We start from the raw sequence: 22871 nt of genomic DNA, 5'->3' as shown, positions 1-22871 counted from the left end.
TATGGACTGAAACCTCCACAAACTGTAAGCTAAATAAACCTTTCCTTCCTTCATTTTGGGCATTGGATATTTTGTCTCAGCAACGAGAGAAAAGTAACCAAGACACCCATGTAAAAGAAAAAAAGAAAGAAAACAAACAAATAAACCAAGTTCTATGCTCTGACAGTAATTCCTTCTGCAGCTCAGTACGTGAAGCTTCCATCAATTTATCCAGGAGAGTAAATGCCTGTAAATTTTCCTAGCCTGACTTAGCTCACCATTTTAGGAACATTAAAATTTGCACACATAACTATATATGTGTTAAAAACATGGCTCCTTCAAATACTATTTACCATGTCTCTTTTTGTGAAAAAAGCAAAACTCACCAGAGTTTTTTGCTATGTCAAAATTCATTGTCATCTGCTCAAATAAATACCGTAACTCACAAGTAGGGGGCGATACTTCATTTGTTGTTGCACATAAACAAATGCCCTCCCCTAACTTTGTCTCAACTTTGTCACAACTAAGAATCTAGAAAATCAAATACATTGTTTCATGCTCTTCTTTAATTACTTATTACCATTAAGTTGTGTAGTTATATTTTCACTTTAGGGATCCATATTGACATATGGTATAGGTCTGTTACATAGTATAGCTCCATAGTAGCTTACACTAACACGATTTTTAAACTTCATTCAATTGAGATCTCCCAACAATATGTTGTTCCACATGAACAGCTTTGTATTCTTTTTTCTCTCAGATCATTTCAGTGGTTCCATGAGCAAGGGTTACACAATACAAAATCCTGTACTGTCCGTAAGGGTGGGTGTTCAGACTGTGACAATTCAGATACCTCTCATAGCAATCTTAATCCTGGAGAGTGTGGAAGAAAACCAGCTCTTAATATAACGCTATCAAAATTAAGGTCCTTTTTAGATATTTGTACATTTCTATTTTGAATTCTCTGCTTTAGACTGAGTTTAATGGAAGGTAAAAGGGTGAGGAAAGAGAAATTAGAATGAACACGTTCTTTCTTTCTTTCTTTTTTTTTCAGTTTTGGTTTTTTTCCAGTACCAGGAATCAAACTCACAACCTTGCCCTTGCCAGGCAGGCACTGTGCCGCTGAGCTAAATCCCCAGCCCCTGAACACATTTTTGTTAGCAGTGCTCCTCAGGCTCCTCAAAACTTCAAAGCAAAGTGGAAAAGGAAACTCACATCTTCACCGGGCTTCCCAGGAGGGCCCTCTGGTCCACGTGCACCAATTGGACCCTAATAATAAAACAGACAGAAAGAAAAATTAATATTTACCTCCCACTGCCAATAATACAGTCCAGACTACTATTGAAACAATAAAAAAACCAATGACAACAGTTTTATTAATGATTTGAATTTTATGTTGTACCTCTGAAGTCGTGCACTCAATAGGAAAAAGTTCACGTACACAAATGCACAGACTTCTGTTCTCTCTGCCTAGATTCAAAGCCCTTGATTCAATTCTCCCACGTAAAGAACACAGAGTCTGAGCAAAGCCCGCAGGACAGGGCTACCAAACTGCATTGCTACTTCTTGTTATGTTACAGAGGACCTGGGGATATCATTGCCAGGGAGACCTGAGCGCAACTGGATCTACGTGCTTACTTGACATTTACCATTGGTCCGGGATCACCGGGTTCACCGGGAGGTCCTGCTGGTCCTATACCACCCTACAATTGAAATAAAAATGATATAAACACAACAAAGGAAAACAGAATATCGAATCCCATGCTATCTGCAAGACCGTATGGTTGTCCAGACTCCTGGCTCTGCCATTATCCAGCTGGATGACTTTGGGAAAATTGCTTAATCTGTCTAGAACTCAGTTTGCTAATCTGAAAAGTGGGTGCTTAGTCAAAGGTAATCATCATCATCATGATCACTGTGAACTTTATCACCATCATAAACAGCTACTTTTCTATTTATCACTCATGGTTGTATCAGTATAGTAAACTTGATTGACCTGAAGATTCTTTTCATCCTTGAAAAATTACTTCTTTATGCCTGTTAAATCACTCCCCCTGATCAATAAAATAGCTCTCCATCGCAATGAGGCATAGAAAGCACATACTACTATGTTCTTGTTAAAGGTCTCACAGTGGAGTCACATTCATAATACCATATGGTAGTCTACTTTTCTGATCTGATGTCATAGCCTCATACTCAGTTGTGAAAATTTTCATCACAACATGAGCTAACAATCTGTTATTTCAGAGGCAGAGGCACATAAGTGCTAGTATTAGACATCTATCACATAGAGAAATCAGATGATAATAATGTAATACCATGAAAAATCTTTGAAAATATACTGCACATATTTCTAGGTGAGTGACAACTATTTCACACTGACTCAAAATGGGCATTATAATTATGTAATTTAAAATCCAGCTCAAAGCAACCATTTCCCCTAGCCCTTTGTGTACACTATGTTTGTTACAGTGTGTAATTCAATTATAAACAGACTTACTTGCTGCCCTTGTAAACCTTGAGGTCCCCTTGGGCCAACAGGACCCTTAAAACAAAGAAGAAGAAAAGTTGCATAGTGTTCATGACAATTAATACTTTTAAAATGTCGAATCAGCTTTGGAATCTGAAAACGTGAAGCACTGGCAGAGGGAAAGGATGACGTGCTGCATCTGTGCTGGTCTAGAAGGCAGCTAAAGTCGGGGAGATTAAAGCTTGGACCCCTCTGGGGAGATGTTACCCAGCCCTCGGTGTCACAAAGGAAAATAAACAGTACACAGGAACAAACCCAAGGTCTTCAGGACTGGAGCACTTGCCTGTTAAAGGGTGGTTCTGTTAAATCAAAACATTTGAAGAAACTAAAATCTTGGCAGGCACAAAGTAGTTATCAAATTGTCGGTTTCATTCTTCAGCTTTGCAGCAGATAGCTTTCAAAACTTAAATGAACATGTTGAAGTAAAGGCTTGTGAGACCAACAGGAATGGCTAGATTATTTTCAGTGTTGGTTTAAAATGGTCTAAAGCACTGAATTTTCCAGGTTCTCTCTTTCTTCCACAACATATACAGGAAGTACCAATACAGGGTTCTCTTATTCCACATGAAATGATTACCGTGAGGCATAACAAAGGTAGGCAAAGGAAAGTGCAGTGTGAGGAAATTTAGTATTGTATGTGACTGCACAATTTTATAGTGTCAAACTTGAGAAAGTACCACTGATTCAACCAAAATCAGGTTTATGCTTCTGACATAAAGAATCTGACTAAAGAATCTTAAAGCTTTGAATTAATCAGCTATTTTATCTAGTAAGAAAGTACAAGTTCCCTTAAAAATAAACACATATCTAATTTAAACCTCATATGAATACAAATAAATATATCTCAGAAAAATATCCCAAAATAATCCCTGAATGATGTACATTGCATTAATTTACTATATACATATATGTATACATAATGTATTCATAATTATGGCCTGAAGGATGGGTAGAGAGATGATCATTAACGAGGTCTGACTTTATACTTACTGCCTGAAATTCTATTAATGTGGAATGATTCTGAATTATGTTACAATGAAAGAAAGCACAAAAGAGTTACTTGAAAAGTGTTAATTCATTTGATGAGATTACATTGCTCTAAATACCCAGCATAAACTAATTGCCCAATGTAAAATAGGAATCTTTCTGGCAGTTAACAAAATTCAAAAGAAGATAAAGATTGTGAGAAAGCCCTGCCCAGAAGCCTTGGAATTATTGGAATAAGGTAGCCAGTGCATATTAAGTAGAAAGCAATAAAATGAAAGTAGCAAATAGCTCTTATTTCAAACTTTTGTAAAATCAGTATTTCTAACAGTTGCTTAGAACATAGTTTTAATTAAAACGAGCAGTTTTATGGTGCTGGTAGTTATTATCTTAAAATGCATTATTTTCTTCCTTTATTCCTGCCCACAAAGACTTTGTGTGGCTGCAAATGCAAATCCTCTCAGCTGTTCAATCATACATAGTAGGGTTTTATAAATAAAATGGGTGGATGGGTGGATGGCTGGATGGCTGGATAGATGGATGGATGGACAGATGGATGGATGGGTGTGTTTAAGAAGATACATGCTATTTCTTGACCAGCTAATGCAAGCCTCTCTTTTTATAATTAGCTTTCTACAAATACTTTGGTTATCAGTCAGACTGATACTCACCACAGAGCCAGGCATGAATCCTACTTGACTTCCAAGTCCAGATTTCTCATCCAACCCGGCCATCTGAGCCGAAAATGGCTGTAAAAGCAATGTGTGGACACGATTTCCAGGTTAAACATGTGCCACTACATACTTTTAAGATTGAGAAATGTGCATTTTCTATAGTTCTCACACATTGACTCTTTTAAGTATCATTTTAAATTCTTTGACTTTAAGCCAGAAAAAAAATTCGGGTTGATGCTTATTATATGTGTTTTTAATTGCTCGTTCTCCCCCAGAGTTTTACAACGGTACGAATGTCTGAGAACTGACAAAGCATGAATCACTCTGATAAGTACTCAGTCTAATCAATTTGTGGTTTCAATCTCTTTATCTGACTTCCAACCAAGATTAGAGCATGCCAACCATCCAAACAAAACTTAAAAGATACCCTTAAAACATGCGCTAAAGACATTGCCTTCCATTTCACACTATTTTAGGTAAATGATAACCTCCTTTCTTTGATCATGGCACTTAAACTGTAAATTGATAAAATGTTATAAACTTTTCAATAAATCCCTGCATGTTCCAAGGATAAGGAGCAGTTTTATCTGTTCTCTTGCACATTGAAAAAAACTCTGATAATCGAATGACCAAAACTGTTCATCTCCATGCCAGTAATTATATTAATTTCTAGAACTTAGTGAGAAAAAAGTGATACACATAGTGTTTAAGAAATTAAGTTGGCAATACATGTAAGAACTGCTGTAAAACAAAAATGGTTTTCAGAGTTGCATGCTCCTTTATGCTATGCAGACCTCTTCTCTCCAGCTCTCTAAGAATTTGCAGAAGCAGACCAACATTTTATTTTTCTTCACACTAAAATTTAGGAAATAATTAAGCAGCATTTTTAGTGACTTTCTCCTATACATCAACACAGATAAAAAGTCTCAATTATGCAAAAATAACCTGGTTTGCTTATTTTTTTCTCATCTTCTGATTCACATCTCTTTTTTTATTTATCAGTAGATGTTTGCAATGGATAGTGATTACATTCCATAGTCTCCAAACTTTGTGGTCCAGGGACTATTTTCCCGGAAGACGATGTTTCCGTGGGCCAGGCTGGGGTGGGGGCGGGGCTCGGGGTGATGTGAAGGAGTCCGCAGCCTAGAATCCTGGCGTGTGCAGCTCCCAGAAGGGTCTCTGCTCCGGTGAGAGTCGGACGCCCATGTTCGTCCGTGATCAGACAGGAGGCAGAGCTCCAGAGTTAACGCTGGTAACAGGAGCGGCTATGAAGCCAGAGGAAGCTTCCCTGGCCTGTCTTCCATGCACCCGTGCTCCGGCTTTGTGGCCAGGTTCCTAAAAGGCCAGGGACTGGGACTGGCCCATGGCCCAGGGTTTGGAGACCCCAGATGACATTCATCTTGGGAACTGGTACATAAACATACGGCATCTTAATCGATTTTACCTCCCTTTTGCCTCCCACGCCTCCCCCTCCTGTAGCGCTCTCCTGATGGAAGGATACAGTGTTGATTTTACCAGCACTCTGAGCCCCCACATCAGCAGGAGAGAGAGAAATCTCTCTGACTCACAGGGCGCAGTGCTAGTGCTCCTTAAGGGTCAGCAGAAAGAAGAAAGTTCATGGAGTCCAGAACCGACACTGATAAAGACAGATGATTTAAAGTGGCACTTTAAAGGATGCTGCTTTGAATTTTCCTAGAATCCACTGTGGATGTGTTGGTTCTGTTTGTGTGCATTCCTGTAACAGCTCTTATGTCCAATACCACTACCTGAATTAACAGTCTAAACTCGTAACAGTAGAGCAATAATAATTTAGCATATTATCAAGTGTGATACTGAACAGCACACCACTCACCCTGCTCATGCCATCGGGTCCTGGGTGAGACGGATGTCCAGGAGGCCCTGGAGAACCAGGTTGGCCAGGAATACCTGGTTCTCCATCAATTCCCTGAGGACCACGAGGACCCTGGTTAAAAAAAAAAAAAAAAAGTGTAAATTAGAATCCACAACCAGAAATGTACTTAGCGGAAAGCTAGAAGCACAGATTTCTTGATGGCAACCGTGTTGATTATTTTAAACACGAATGGCGATCTTAGCCACTTCATCAGCTATGTCTACACTGTCGAGTTCAACACTAATCAGAGCTTCTCCCATTGAGATATAGCATAAGAAAGACTTTTATTGACATGTCAAACCCACACAGTCTTCTTGGAATAATTATAAACCATTTTCAGCTCAACAGCATTCTAGAATGAGCTTCCTTATTTGGTTGAGTTTTGTTGCTCAAGGGTATTCAATCAACAATTTTTATATTCACTCATCTGTATTAGATTATAGTTAACTATGAATGTGCCTGCTTAACTTCTCCCTCCAAACCCCAAAAATGTGAGGGCCCCTTGGTTGGAGTCTGTGGGTTTTTCATCTTTGTAATTGTTTAATGCTTTGCATAGTTTCTGGTCCGTAGTAGACACCCAGTGCATATGTATTACATTTTCACATTTCAGTCCTCTGTAGTTTTTCAAGTCTGGCATATTTTATTGCCCTTTCCAACCCAAGAGGTAGAAAAGACCAGTGAGAAGTGAGAGGCGCAGGCACTGGGATCTGGCCACGTCTGGCCCTCCAAGAAATGAGTAACAATCCCAGCTGCCAAACTCCACCCTGCTCCTAACCTACATTCCCAAGGCAGCTTGGGAAACAGCCACGTCCTCAGTGCTGGAAAAGCTCCATCCCCTAACCTCATCATTCCCACCACTTTGGGGAAGGATTTTCTGCCTTCTTAATCTTAAAAAAGTCTTAACACGCTTTAAAAGGGAAGCAAACAGCACACAAGTCAGAAGATAATATACTTTCTGTCATTAAAAGCAGTGATACAGAAAAAACAGTACATGATGTTAGAGCCTCGTAGTAAAAGAAAGCTTCTCACACTTAACCAAAACAGGAGTGACTGCCTAGGAAGCAATTAAAAAATAAGCCAGTAATGCAAGGGAGTAAGTGTAGGATAAGCCACAGGGGTGGGGACGGCAGTGTGCACATCAGGGTTGGGGAAGAGTGGTATAACAGCAATTGAAAAACTGGATTAATATGTTTGAAAATACTTTATATATTTAATGATATTTAATATTAATTTTAAATATATTTCTCCAGACAAAACATATATATTTTATATGTGCTCATACTCTATGAAACAGGCATGTCCTATAGACACAGGTAGGCATGTTTATTTCTTGGGGTAGAAGGATAAATAAGCAAGTTGATTCAAATAGATGTAAATAAATAAGCCTAAAAACTCAGATTTCTTAGAAAATTAGTCTCTGATTTTAACCATCAAGTCCCCTCTGATCTTAAACCACTGAAAACTCACTTTACTCTTTTCGTTACGCAGAGCAGAAGCTAAGTGTAAGCGCTGTATAGAATTCCAAATTGCGTGAACATGGACGTGCTTGGAAATGTGGATTATCGGAGACCGTGTAGGCAAAGCAATGGTCTCACTTAGTTATATAGCCTTGTGTGAAAAACTTTTAATGGGTTTTTGCAATACTTGATGGCTAAATGATAATCATTTTTTGTTATTTTATACAAAAAGTGAGTTAAAACATAACGCCTGTTCTCAGACAAAACATTCAATTATATTTCCAAAGACAAAACATTCAATTATATTTACTGTCCATGTGAACAGAGGGAAGTCTGGGTAATATTCGTTTTTCAAGTAGCTTGTGTATTTCTCTAATCACCTGTGCTTACTGCTGACTAGATTTCAAATTTCCATCTGAAGAAAACCCTCGCTATCACTGACTTCTGACTCCCTCTGACTCTTCCTGGAATTCACTTTAAGTAACCTTCATGTGTTACACTTATGTTACTTTAGGTTAAAATTCACTTAAAAATAAAAATTATCCCAGATTAAGTGTAGACAAACTAAACAGCAAGGGCAAATGAGAAAAATATAATACAGAACGCTTTACAGATAAACATTAAAAATAAATTACAATTGAGGAATTTTAAAACATTAAAAACACGTTTTTATATCTCCAAGTGAAATGAGTCACACAGTTTTTATATTAAGGTAAGTTTCCTGCTTGTTATCATCCCCTCCCTTGCCCAGAGTACTACAGCACAGTACCTCTGGCATCAATCCACAAAAATAGTACAGTACTGAGACCAACAAAAAGTACTTGCAGATCGCCACTAGGTGGCGCCCTTAAAGCGTTCACAAGTAAAAAAGAAATAGTGAACTTTATTTGAATCTTGTCTATTGCTGATTAACAGTTAACACTGTCACACACAAACGCGTGCACGCGCGTGTGCGCACTCACACACATACGTTGTAGAATGTGAGAGCTGCAGGAGCTATTACATTTTTCCTGTTAGAGACGAGAAGCTGATACTCTTAGAGGTAAAATGTCATGTGCTGTCACAAGCCAGCACGCTACTGGTGACCCATCTACTGATAGGCCGCTACTCTGTCATTCTGAACGGACCAGGACAGCACTCTGAAAACTCGGGACTTGTAACAGGAGAAGTCGCGAAGATCACCGGCTAGGACCGGAGGCTTCCAGAGAGCATCTCCGTCAGTAGCTCTCAGAGCAGAGCCATTCTATCAGCATTTGGCAGGATCAAGAGACATTTTCAGTTGTCCCCTCAGATGGGAACGCGGGCAGCTACTGGCATCTCAGGCAAAGCAGCAAAACATCCTGCAACGCGTGAGCAGTTCTCTGGCCCGGTTATCAGGAGCGTCGAGGTCGAGAATCCACGCTGCACACTGTGAGCCTACCCGTGGTTTGAGGAAAATGGAAGTAGGGCAAGAAAACTGGTATTTATGATTTCAGCACCGCCCTCTATGGTGATAGCCATAACTTTAATCCCGCTAAGCAGTTCCTGGTGGGCTTGGGAGGAGAAACAAAACACTCTACCTATTCTGCGAGAGTACTCTGTAGCGGCAGTCAGCCACAGCGGGGGTATTTACACCAGGAACATCACCCAAAGTTAGGCATTTTTAGAGAGCCAGCTGTTAAACATCTGCCATCCCACCACTGCTATGTCTGCCAGAATTATCTTAACTCCTCATAAATACCTACATTACTCTTCTTGTTACACACACACACACACACAAACCCAATTCACACGGAGTGTCTCAGGTCTAACGAAAATGAAGTGAACTACCCCACACACTCAGTCACGGATGGCAGGGAACGGAAGTAAGAAGGTTGGAGAGCAGATTAATTGGATGCGAACCAGGAATTCTGGATGTGTGACCACTACTCCCGCAGTCACTGCCACCTGGACTTGGACTTAGTGCCATCAATTCCTTACAATATACAAACACACTGATGCAGAAGCTTTTCCACATGACCCCATCCCCCCTCGGCGTGTCTGAATTCATCTTCTGTCCATCTCTGTCATTCGAGACCCCGACAGACATCTGGAGAGCAAGCAGGGTTTAAAAAAGCATTGCTGAGGAAGCTCAATACAGCGGTAGTGATGAATGGAGCACAAAATAATCAGAACAGGGCCTTGGGGCCCCCCCACCACAGGCCTACACCCAAGCTCGCTGGACACCGTTATTCCTCTGCACACCATCAATACTATTCGCAACCCCAGCTCCACTGAAGAGAACTACTGCCACCACACTATTTGCCAAAACGCGTAGATGCGTAAAATAACAACAGAGGTGAGACTGGCAGCAAGAGCTCAGCAGTGTGATCTGAGGTATCTTTTGCCCTCATTTACATATCAAAGTTGTGTGTTGCTTCCTTGCTCTTTTATCCATTTAGATGTGGATAACATATTTGGAAGACTAAAAATCCATTGCAAGTTAAGTTTTAGTAGATACTGTTAGAAAATTAAGCAACTCAAACAAATTTTTCTAGTTAAAACATGGGATAATTATAGCAATACATAAATTAATCTAGTTTGCTTGGTATGTGTATTTTGTGGATGAGAAAGCTATAAGAAAAAGAATTGTACTACCAAGTCTTGGGAATAATATATTCTATAGGACAGATAATGAGAGAAAACTTTGGTACATATTATGTAATGTCATGTTTTCTCCCAAGAGTATGGAGGTGGTTATTTCAATTCAAAGCATCTTCTTTTTCTTGTAATAGGTTTATCAGGATTTTTTTCCTTAAAATTGCTCCCTTGATACCTCTGGAGCAGCTGTTCAGTGAAAAAGGCAGAGTATTCCCTGGGAAATAAATTTGTTGTGCAACCACTGGAACGTAAATTTTATCCTCTAGTAATTTATTTTTCCTTTATCGATTTTGATTATTCCTGTAGAAACCACAGATCACAGAATTTGGGTGCTTTTTTTCAGTGGTACGTTTTTGGCATTGCTTACTCATGGGAACCAACTTCAGATAATGAGATGTGTTTATTATATTTCCTCAAATTCTACTTTATTGTAATTTGAGCCTATAAACAACAAGGAAATGCTATGTTATCTATCAAGGTAATAGGTCATTGTGTTATCTATTAAGATTATAGGCAATTGTGTCATCTGTTAAGATAATAAACATTGGGAAAATGTGACAATTTCCTCTGTACTAGAAGGGCTATAGAATCACTCGGTGACCTGAATTCTCGGGGATGTTCAGGGTAGGTGACAAAGCAGTGGTGTCACTAGCTCTTTTCTGAACCAGGGGACCTGGCACAGACTGGCTTGCGGGGTACGTATTTGTGCAGAGTGGGGTCCTTGTCCACTTACGGGTCTTCCTTTAGGGCCTCGCTCTCCTCTTGCTCCCTGTGACCCTGGAGGCCCCTGAAAGAGACAGTGATGATGACACCTGTAAACATTTCTATTTTGGACGTGTTCACGGTAAACATTAGTTTGATAAAATAAAATAGGACAATACAAATATCCCACTTTTCAGTTCAGTGCTTTGAAGACTATGAAAAACAAAAGCATGTCCGTATCAAAGTTCTGTGTGCAGGAGGACTGTTTGCTTCAGGAGCAGACTTGAAGAACTGTAAAGAATTAGTTGCCACATCAAAGTGTCAAGAAGTTTAATGAGATACTTATACTGACTAGTGATTGCAAGCTTTAAGAATAATGTTTGCTGTCTTCATCTAGGTAAAGCTTTTGCCATTCAATTCTGGGCACAAAAAATGCAGTTAGATTTCCCATAAATGTGCAAACCCTACATTATCAATTATCTTGAGAAATTCCTTAATTCAAATTGGTATAAGAGATTCAAAAGTTATCACAGCTCAAACTGCTGATAAAACAAATAGAAAGGAAGGACTTTTAACTTGCGGCTGCTTTATGTACATTCAGACATCACTTTTTACTTGAATTGAAATATGGTACTAGTTCCGTTCTATGTTTGGAGCCCACTTAAAATTTTCCAAATCATGCTGTCCATAACTTCTTTCTCCAAATAAGAAATGACACTTGTATTTCAAAAGTAATGCTCCTGTGCTGATGTCTTTAATGGCTTTCAACTGTATTATGAAGGTAGATTACACATTTACCCAGTTCAACAAACAGATTATTTTAAGAGACAGGACCTTGATATGTTACACAGGCAGGCCCCAAAGTCCTGAGATCAAGCAGTCTTCCTGCCTCAGCCTCCCAGATAGCTGAACTATACACAGCATCGTCAAGAAGCAAAAGTCTCCACAGGACTAAAGTAGGTCTGCTGTTTTAGTGTTTTACCTAAGCCTACTTGACATGTTTCAAAATTTACACAGCATGTATCAGAGTGTGTGCATATTGTCCATCTAGTTACATAGGAATGCTGCTGAAAATCCAAGCCTAAAAGTGTCTTTTATGCAAAATGAGAAATGTTATTCTGAAGTATAATTTCTCAGATTCTACTGCAATATATGACTTAAGGAGATAATACATCCCATTTTTAATCAGCCAAATGACAGACAAGCATGCCCTCACTAATCTAAAATTAGTGCTGTGCCAATAAACTTTTTCTTTTCCTGTAACCAAGGGCAACACTAACACTGGGAAGAAAGTTTTCTCAGAATGACACGACCCCCGATGTGTCATCCATGTCCACAAGGGAATGCCTACACCTGAAGATGACTCAAGAGAAAAAAAACTTAGTAGAAACCAAGCACTTTATTTATATCATGCTGTCTTCTCATGGATATCATATCTGTAAAGACTTTTTTCATTGTTGCTTTTTTTCTTTTTTTTTTTTTTTTTCTCGCAGTACTTGGAATCGAACTCAGGACCTTGCACTTGCCAGGCAGGTACTTATGCCACTGAGCTATATCCCCAGCCCGCTTGTACAGAATTTTAAAACCCCACAGAACACCAGAGTGTGATGACTATCAGAAAATTACTTACCGCAGGTCCTGGACGGCCGCGAATGCCTGTTACCTAGACAAGAAAGAGATAACTTGTAAAGGAAAAGTTTCTACAGAGCTTCAGAAAAGTCAGTAATCAAACAAATAAGAATAACAGCAAAAGCACCAGTGGATTTTTTAACAAATGGATGCTCTCAATCGATACCATTTCCTCCTGGCCTCACGAGTTAAGGTAGCTAGTCTGAACTCTATCATAGGGAGGCAGGACTGGGACAGTGAATATAACCTAACAAGGTTAAGGGGCCTGGGTTCAAATCCTGAGAGTTCTCCTTACCAGTCCTTGACTGTGGACTGATTATTTAATCTGCGCTTAAGTTTGTTTAAATGGAAACTGATGTCTAAAATGGTGATGAAGATTATGAAATGTCTTCCTCTATAACTGTGGACAAATAATTGTTTGTGAAGCATTGGGTATCTAAACACAATAACAACATAAAATTTTAAATGAAAGAAATAACATGAATGACTTAGTGTTTCGGTAATCTTTGTGGAAAAATAAAGGGATTTAAAAGCAAAGCAAAAATTTAAACACAGCCAAATAAACTAACATTAGATAAATCAAATTAACGGGTCTTGACAGACTGATAACTTCTTTAAAATCCAGGAGAATGGTGGTTGCAGATCTTTCATCCTATTTAGTAACACACTATTTGATCATCTATAAGTCCAAAGAAACCTTAAGAATTCATGTATAACAGAATTACAAGGCTGGGGCTGGGGATTTAGCTCAGCGGCAAAAGCGCCTGCCTGGCATGCGTAAGGTCGTGAGTTCGGTTCCCGGTACCGGAGAAAAACCAGAATTACAAGGCTAACTAAGGCACGATATATTTCCAAAAGTGTGAAACACTAAACCATTATACAAACTATCATGTGTCACTGCATGCAATATAGTCAGTTTTGTAAAATTATGATGTTTTTTACTTTTAGTCATGGGGTATAAAAGTCCAGAATACAGAACATTAAATGTGTTTCAAAACATTAAACTATTGTAACTTGCTCTTGTTATACCAAAATCATGTTATAAAAATAATTTCCTTTTTGACAGGAAGCAGTAATGAGCAAGTGTACTAGAGTTATACTGAAAACAGTGTATGTGCAGATACTTACAACAGGCACTAATCCTGGTTCTCCTTTTTGTCCCTGTGAAATGAAAAAAGAAAAAAGGTTCAACAAGTAAAATGTATTGGGTTCTTAGATATGAACATGTCATACTACACTATGCCATGTAAACACTGCGGTAGTCTAAGGAGTATAAAACAAGGCAAAAGAAAGTAACTTTTAGGACACTTAGTCAGACATTATTCATGAAAAAGTCAGGCTCATCTGAAGGACCTAATTGATCTAACTTGGGAAATATGCAGTCGTTTCACTTCAGCTTTTAAATGGATCAAATCAAAGGGTTATCTAGACCAAGAATTAGTTATAATGAAAAAGTATAAAAAAAAAAAGTATCACTGAAAAAAGCTATTCAACTGTATAAAGAAGGGGGCCTGGGGATTTAGCCCAGTGGCACAGCGCCTGCCTGCCAAGCGCAAGGTCGTGAGTTCGATTCCCGGCACCAGAAAAAAACAAAAACAACAAAACAAATGGATAAAGAAGGAAAATTTTTAAATGTTTATAGAATTGAACTTTGCACTCATATAACAGTAATAGGATTTTATGTACTTCCAGCGATTGTCAGCAGCTGACGGTGGTTCTCAGCTACGAGATGTTATACCTGAGCCACCTTCTCCCTCTTATGTACCTCCTGGAAAAAATGCTTCAAGCAAGAGGTGTTTATATTTTACGAAAAAGAAAAGAAAAGGTCTACTAGCTCTAGTTAAATAATTTTTTGTATCTGAGAAAATGTCCACTGAATAGAAAACTAAAAAGCACAAGAGACTATCAAATTTGTATACTCATTGTGTGACGTCAGGAACAGAAGTTAAATAATGTTAAAGGAGTTGTAATTGTAAATTATACATTTATGTTCCTGTGTTTTGTCACATAGTAATTGGTATTCTTTGCTTTAGGATTTGTTTTCCGATGGATCCTGTTCTCAGACCCTCCGTTGTGTCAGTCTACTTTACACTCTCAGGATGGTACATTGAATTTTTCAGTAAATTCTTCTGGAGTTTATCAATTTGCACTAGTATTTTATGAAATAATTCCTTTTCTTAGACAATTGGGGAAAGTGACTATATCCAAAATCTAAAGAAAGTGAATATATCCAAAATCTAAAAAAAGAAAGAGGAATGTGTTCTAGTTTATAAAATTTCTTTTCACATATATTACTCCTTTATATGATTATAAAGTGATATATGTCCACCATGGGGAATTTTGAAAGTACAGAAAATGTACAGAAAAAACTCAGAACCCTACTCAGCACTCCAGGGCTCAGCACTATGAGGCTCTTGGTACCCTCAGCTGTCCATACGCATGTGCGCGCTGATTTATTTGATGAATGCTTCATTATTTTACTTTTAATTTGGGGGCTTGCTTTTGCATTTTAAGAAGCCATTACAATGAACATCCTTATTTCTAAATATTTGTGTGGCCTCTCTGATTAATATCAGAGACATTAGGGACATGTTTCTTAAGTTAAATTTGTGGGTTAAAAAATCACAGGTACTTGTACTCCAAATTGTACTAGACCCCCAAATTGTATTCCTGAAAGACACAATCTGATTATATCTTCCCAACTGTATCTCACACCTGACAATGTTTTTCAAGTAAATTTTTAAAATTACTTTATCATCCTAATAATTTTAATGATGGCGTCAATGGGAGAATTAATACTAACTTAATTTTACTAGCTGATTCTAATGCTGAGGTAAATACTACCTGGAAGTGAGGAATAGACAGAACTCAGAAGAGGGAAATTTCCCTGCAGAAGCAGGAGGAGTTCAGGAAGAGTTGACTCCAGATAGAAGCATATCACACTGGAATACAACTGGTGCAGAGGCGGCCGGGAGGGGGGGGGGGGGCAAGTGGGATCAAAATATATAGGCTTCCAAGTTAAAAAGAAAAAGTCTTATTTCCACAACCACTCACTTTTAGACTATTTCCACATTTTAAAATATTAAAATAACACAAATTAACCACGTAAAAGCTACAGTGGACAATGTTTCTTTGAAATACTGACAGATTTGAATTGCTTAGTGTTGGCATGTAAATTTGTGTCCCATGAATAAAGAAGTTTTTGAGAATGGTGCTGAGAAAATTACTCCTTCTGGAATAAGTAGAAAAACATGTAAAGAGAATTAAAATTATTTTATCTACAATGAAGAAAATGGAATAACCTGCTAAGAATACTGGCAAAATTTCTACTTCAAGAGACCTAAAAACCAAATGCAGATTTTATTCTAACTTCGTGTTTCAGGGAATGGAATCCTCCGACATGATTCTTAATTAAATCATAGACTTTTGATCTCTCATATGAGCATTTTATATCTCCATGACAGTTGATAAGAGTTTAAATGTTCAGTTATAAATTTTTAGTAACCAGTCTCCCAGTGACTCCATGATAATACTTATTTTAGATATAAACCACAGATGGAGATGTTTTTATTAATATGGGTTTTGAATAAGGTTATTTATGTGAAATAATAATTTGTCTAAAGTTTTACAGAATTTGATTTTCATATTTCCAGAGAAATATAAAGTTCGTGCACTCAGATTTCAGATGGGAATTATTACACTAACTTCTGAGTCAGTGTCGTGTGAACACAAGCTCTCGTGACCGCGGAAGCAGTCTGTCCACTTTGCCGTATCCCTCGCCTCATGCAAAGACTTTTCTTTAAAAGGCTCAGTAAAAACATTTTGGATGAACGTGATAAATAGATGAACTAAAAGTAAAAATCAGTGTGGATATAAACCAGGAGTAAAATGAAACTTCATAACATTAATCTGCGTTTATGTTTCTGATGATAAATATTTGATGATAAATAAATCATCTTTATCATCTGGGGATTTATCATCTAGGGGCTGGGGATTTAGCTCAGCAGCACAGCGCCTGCCTGGCAAGCGCAAGGTCATGAGTTCGATTTCCGGTACCGGAAGAAAAACAAAAGAAAACAAATGTAGATAACAGCACGCAACTACAGTCAGGTAAACTGGCAGCTACTTGAAGCATGTCCTTCACTCAGTTCCCTTACACAGCCTTTACAGAAAGGTAGTAAATGGTACAGACCACCAATTCTTTCTTCGGAAGTTGGGTGATTACTAACGGAGCAAAATTGATAATTTAAGGGAAGTTCTCACTGTTAGATATTTTTATCCTCTTTCATAATTGTATCTATCCATTAAACCATCTATCATCCATCTATCTCATTTCTTTAAAACATATGCTACTCTATCTCCATCTACTCTAGTTTCTGTGTACTCATTAAATGTGAATTAGTATTTGCAGTCCATCTTCTTTGATAGATATTCAAATCTCAATGGCTTTGCTTACATTTATTCCAAAAAGATACGCTTATGGTTATTGCTCTCAAAATCAAAATGTGTTACACTGGCCAAAAGCTACTTCTGATATCATCACTCTCATTTGGTGTGAAAGTATAGCACTGCTTTATCTGATTATCTGACAAAATCACTTTCCTGAAGTTCCACTATGTGCAAAAGTACAGAAAATTTAATTTAGCTACTTAGATGTCTAATATCGCCATGAAAATTGGAGTCATTGCCCACTTTCTACTTTGTGAGTGCCTAGGTTCATCCTACTTGAATAAGATCAAAGAAAATGGCATAATTTTTAAGATATCCAGAGAACTGAGAGCGATGACAACAGAAAATGAACCGTCTTCACTTCATGGGATTAGCCGTGTCCAGCTAGGGTCACTGCTGTCACAGCTACACCCCATCACGGTCCTCATAAATTCACAGCTTCTCTCAAGGATTAGATTTTAAGTTCCCTGAAGGCGAGGGGCAGGAGAGGATGGTTAGAAATGTGTTTTACAAAATTTTCAATTTTCTTCATCTTTACTTCTTAACCAATAGGAGAGGGACCTCACCAAAGTAGAACAAATATTCTTTCCTCCTGTTCCATCTCTTTCTTTTCTTTTTCTTTTCCTTTCTTTCTTTCTTTCTTTCTTTCTTTCTTTCTTTCTTTCTTTCTTTCTTTTTTCTCTCTTTCTTTCATCAAATGTATATTGAGTCTCTAAATGTGTAAAGTATAAGTTAAGTATGTTGATAAGGACCAGGAATATAAAGACTAATAGGAAATAGTCTCCGCCCTTAGAGAGTTCCCAACTTTGTGGCAGAAGCAGATGTAAAAACAAAGATTGACCATAAAGGAAACAGAATAGAGGGATCTACACTTGCTAAGTACAGTAGCTGAAGTGCACCGACTTATCTTTTACAACTTATTTTCACAGTACCTTGAATTTTATAAGAGGCTTTCAGACATTTCAGAACATGGTTTTGTGTGAACAGTATTAGAAATAAGTCTGTGAATGAAACAGCAACTATGCAAAGTCAAACTTACCTTTCTTCCTCTACCTATAAAAAAGAAAAGAATAAATATGTTATTTTATGGAGAAACTATTTCTAAGAGGAGACTAAATGTTTACTCTCAGTAATAATTTGTTAGTCAGCCTTTAACACAAAAAGATTAGGGAGAACTCGAGTTGTTTTGGTTCAACAGTTCCACAAAAGGCAAAGTAATGTATAACTTTCAAAAATTCTGACATGATGTTAATATGCTTCAAAACAATTTCATAGCATTTAAAGTTAATTAAATTATATAATCAGCTATAAAAGTTATAATGAGTTATAGTTAATATTTTCTATAGCTGTTTTGAATATTTTTAATGAGTGAGGCTAGTCATTCATATGGTTCAGATGTAAAAGTGTATTAAAAGTATACAATTATACTTTTAATAATGAATTAAAAATTCATTATTAAATGAATTTCATTTCATTAGTAATGAAAAAACATTTCCATTTCTGCCTCCACCCCTCCATGCACACACTAGAAGCCACTATTGTTGATTTCTTGAATTGTTCTCAAGGATTTTGTGTAGGTAAACAAATAATAATATAAGCCTTCTTTCTACTTTTTCCATATTGGCTTTCATATGCCTTATTTAAATTTAGAGTTATGTAAATTTTAGAGATCTTTGCATATAAGTAGTTTCTTTATTGGGTTTTATAAAATATTTCTCATGATTCCCTCGTATGAAACTATAGTCTTTTTCACTAATATGCCCTTTACTCTGAACATTTGGGATATTTCTAAGCTTTTTCTATTACTAAGATATAGTTTGTTATCCAAACATGACAGTTTGAATGATGAAAAAGTTATTGTTTACTATGCCAGGAAAGTTGGTATAATTTGGAATTTCCATGGACAAGCTACAAAGAAGAATCATACTAGCTACTACAAATAATGCCAAAATGAATAATATTTATACATATGACCACATGCCAATATATTTGTGGGATAAATTCTCCAAAACCTTTTTGAGTCAAAAGTAATTTGACATATTACCAATGTCCCTTCTGTTGAGTTTATACTATTTCCTTCTTCCATAATTAATGTACGTATCTCCCCAGAGGCAATGCCTCTGGTAGGTTGTGTGCTAGCAACCATTTTAATTTTGGTCAGTCTGATATGTGGAACATGATAGTTCAGGGGTCATTTCAATTTGCAAATTATTTTATCATGAGGAAATTTGATAGTTGTCATATTGCAGAACTATATTTGTGTTTCCATTTGTTGGTAGTTTATTTATATAGGATTTCTTTATATGTTGAGAGTATTCACCATTTGTGAATTGAGTTACAAATATATTCACTTTGCTTATTTTTACATCCTGCAAACACTCATTATTTTATGGCTCTGAATTTGAATCAAAATTAAGCTTTGATTAAGCACTGAGCTACATCTCAGCCCAAGAAAACATTCAGTATTTTAGGACTATTAAAAGAAACTCTCTCGGGGTTTGAAATCATTATGATTTTTTATTCATTAAGTTGCTGATTTTTTTGAATTTTCCCTGCTATAGGATGTATGATGACCCAGTTATTTCCAGGTGACTTGCCAGCCTTCCAATAAGTCTTATGCAATAATTCTTTTCTTCACTACTAAAATTCCATGCTTTTCATATTCAAGCTGATCAGGTATACTAGGTTCTACTCCTTCACTGTTGTATTCCATTGCATTCTATTCATGTATCTAGATCACATTTTCTTACAGACATGAGCCTTTTTTAGGTTGGTTTGTTTGCTTGTTTGTTTTGACATGTTGGGTATTGAACCCAGAGCCTCATACATAATAGTCTACATCCTGGCCCAAGAAAACGTTCAGCATTTTAGGACTATAAAATAGTCTTCATATATACTAGGCTAATGCTCTACCGCTGAGCTGTATCCCCAGTTTGATACACTTTTCTATGTTGTAGGGTTAATCATTAATGTCTAGGGCTATAGCTCAGTGGCATAAAAGCCTGCCTGGCAAACCCAAGGTCCTGAGTTCAATTCCCAGTACCAAAAAAAAAAAAAATCTAGTCATCGATTAATTACTGTTCTTGCTAAGGGCTTGCCTGACAGTTCATTCTTGTTTATTCCGTGCAAATTTTAGTTGATGTGTCAAATTTTAAAGAAATTTTTATTGGTATTATATTAAAATTAGTAATTAACTTACAGAAAATCTATGTGTTTGTAATGTTTAACATTCCTCACCAAGAACATAAGTATTTGTCTTTGCTTGAACTAGCAGCATTTTAAAGCTTTCTTCCAGTATATCTAATATATTTTGTGTGAATTTTATCTGTAGGCATTTGTTGGCATTTCAAATCAAGTCTTCTTTTATTCTCATTATTTACAGTATGCTATAATTGTTTTTATGTAGTATATCTATTCATTCCTGGTGATTAATTTTTTTACTATACTGCCTTAATAAATTCTCTTATTTTCTGGCGTGTAAAATTCAATTTCGTTAGGACTGACAAACACACAAGTACATTTTTCTAGAAATGTAGTTTGGCTCTTCTGTTATAATGACTAAGTCTTGTTTCTTTTTCTCATTTCTTCAGGCACAATCAACGGTGTTACATGATTTTCTTGTGGTATATCATTGGTTTTTGTGCAGCGCTGCATTAATTCCTTTGGGTATTCTTGTTCAGGGCTATCCTCACCCCAGCTTCTACATATAATATATCCTTTCTAATTCTTTAATACTAGTTTTTCATTTTTACTATTTTTCCTTTCCCGTTTCTATCATCTGTTTCTCTTCCTGTATTTCATTCAGTATCATCTCAACTTGTGTCCTTATGTCATCTTCATTTCCCTTTGAGGATTTCAGTTTTCTTTCTCTTCCTTTGCAGACCATTCCTCATTTCTTTCAGCTTAACAGCCTTCTTTCCTTGGGGCACTTATTATATTGTTTTATTTAGTTCATATCAAAGTAATTGGCTGAGATTTTTATTTGGTCTTTGGTAACATATTTGTGAGTGTGATTTTTATCTCACAAGTTTAACTGAAGTCAACCACCTTTTGTTTCTTAGAATTTATTTGTATAAACCTATGGCCCCATCCTTTTCCATTATTTACTATGGAAGGAGTTACACTTTTCTAGACTAGGTATGTTGAAGAAGTTGTATATTTTGCTGCATTTTCTGATGTTAGCCATTGTTTCAATTTATGGTGAGCTTATCCCCATAGGTTTAATTTTACTTCATTCCCGAGCTTCTCGGAAGATTGTTTCTGCTTTGGTTAACCTTTACATGACTTATTTTTATTTCTCCCCATGATCATATCAATGAAAATTGAGTTTAGTTGTTTACCCAAAGCATACTGCTACTCTTGAATGATATTCAGGAACACAAAAAGTCATTGTCTAATGTTTCTCAATTATATTTGTTGTTATTTGCAGTGGAATTTGGGGGAAAAATAAAGCCTTGACTGTGCCTTGACAATGATGTATATAAATCTTTATTTACAACAGCTTAAACAAATAACCTAAAGGTCAATATCAATGTTTCCTAGTTCATTAAAATACATAAATATGAACTTGTTTTCCTTATATCTAAGTCTCTTTAATACATCTATTCACACTCAATTATATAATATCTGTTAAACATAGACATTTTTGTTCAAAAGTGTTTTAAAAACCAATAATTTGTAGCCTTCTTTCCTCTCAGAAAACCATCCATTCTCTTATCTTACACACTCAACATAAATCCCATACTGTACTTATGACCCAATATAATAGAAGGTGCTATGGCAGTGAATTATGTTAGAAATGATTATTTTGTTCCCTAGGGTAAAGTTGGTACCAGGAAAGATAAGTTTGTTTTCTAGATCTCCTCTTGGGCATTAAAGGACTTCACATAAAATTTAAATATACATTGCAGTACCGATCATGGAAATAGTAACAAAGGGCTACTTTAACAAGCACAAGAAATTTTCAAATTAGATACAACCAATCAAACCTCAGCAAAAAATATTCCTCCAAGAAGACAGGAAATTACTGTCTGCTTCTATGATATGAATGTTGAAGCGTGCAAAATCATTAATCCCAGAGACCAGTGAATGAATTCATTTTTCTCTTGGGTTGCTGAAAGCAAAACAAAACGAAAAAGCACTGCAACTATATCACTGTATCCAGCCTTCACTGGCCCTAGGCATTCTTACCGAAATTGGTATTTCCACTTCCAGGTGTTTGTGGACAGACAGGACAGCACTCTCCGGGAGGAGTCACAGGGTCAGCGCAGTTCAGCACTTCCTGACATTGTATCTTGTCACAAAGAATGGCTCCATTGTCACAGACGCAGATCTGGCATTCACTAGGTTTCCAAATGTCCCTGTTTAAGTACACCTGGCCATTCTGAGTGCAGGCTATTTCTTCAGTATATTCATCTAAAGTAAGAAGAAAAAACAGAGGTTAGTAATCTGAAATTTTGTAGTTTGGAAAGAATTCGGGAAGAATTTAAGATAATGAGTCAGCTCATGGATCCTGCATAATTCTGGGCTAAGTTACCTACCAATGAGACAAAACAAGGTGAAGCTTATTCCATATAGTATTTGAATACAATGTAATATGCAATGGTTAAATATAAGATCAGTAAAGAGGGACAAAAATAAAACAGTTGACAGGGAAGAAAAAGAATATTTCAGAAGGGAATGCAGTATGTAAATATAGTATTTGAAGAACCTTACATGACTTTCAGCTCACTAGAAACTTTAGATTAGTAAGCCATACATAAGGAAGCAGTGTGTGTCTATGTACCAAGAGGAAAAACTTCAAAAGAAAAATATACGGGTCTATTAAAATTCTTTGAAGCCTAAAGTGGAAAAAGAAGAGCCACTTTTTAGTTTTTCATTACCCATCCTAAACTACAGAAAGATACTAAGCTGTGACAATATGGTAAAACATGTACAGATAATTATCTTTGCACTAA

At 36.8% G+C, this 22871-nt stretch overlaps 1 protein-coding gene across 1 annotated transcript in view; it reads right to left on the bottom strand.

The window, feature by feature from the left end:
- Col5a2 (collagen, type V, alpha 2) overlaps positions 1–22871 on the bottom strand; it is a 141428-nt gene that overhangs the window by 48792 nt on the left and 69765 nt on the right. Inside the window, exons 2-11 of the mRNA XM_005373323.2 lie at positions 22105–22329; positions 17954–17967; positions 13594–13626; positions 12467–12499; positions 10868–10921; positions 6020–6130; positions 4165–4242; positions 2480–2524; positions 1629–1682; positions 1195–1248 (exon numbers count right to left, since the gene is read on the bottom strand). Of these exons, the coding sequence (XP_005373380.1) occupies positions 1195–1248; positions 1629–1682; positions 2480–2524; positions 4165–4242; positions 6020–6130; positions 10868–10921; positions 12467–12499; positions 13594–13626; positions 17954–17967; positions 22105–22329 (701 nt within the window). The remainder of the gene's footprint in view (positions 1–1194; positions 1249–1628; positions 1683–2479; positions 2525–4164; positions 4243–6019; positions 6131–10867; positions 10922–12466; positions 12500–13593; positions 13627–17953; positions 17968–22104; positions 22330–22871) is intronic.

This window comes from Chinchilla lanigera, unplaced genomic scaffold (assembly GCF_000276665.1).
Source record: "Chinchilla lanigera isolate Chin_1 unplaced genomic scaffold, ChiLan1.0 scaffold00002, whole genome shotgun sequence".
Lineage (NCBI taxonomy): Eukaryota > Metazoa > Chordata > Mammalia > Rodentia > Chinchillidae > Chinchilla > Chinchilla lanigera.
This window is presented reverse-complemented; position numbering and strand designations above follow the sequence as displayed.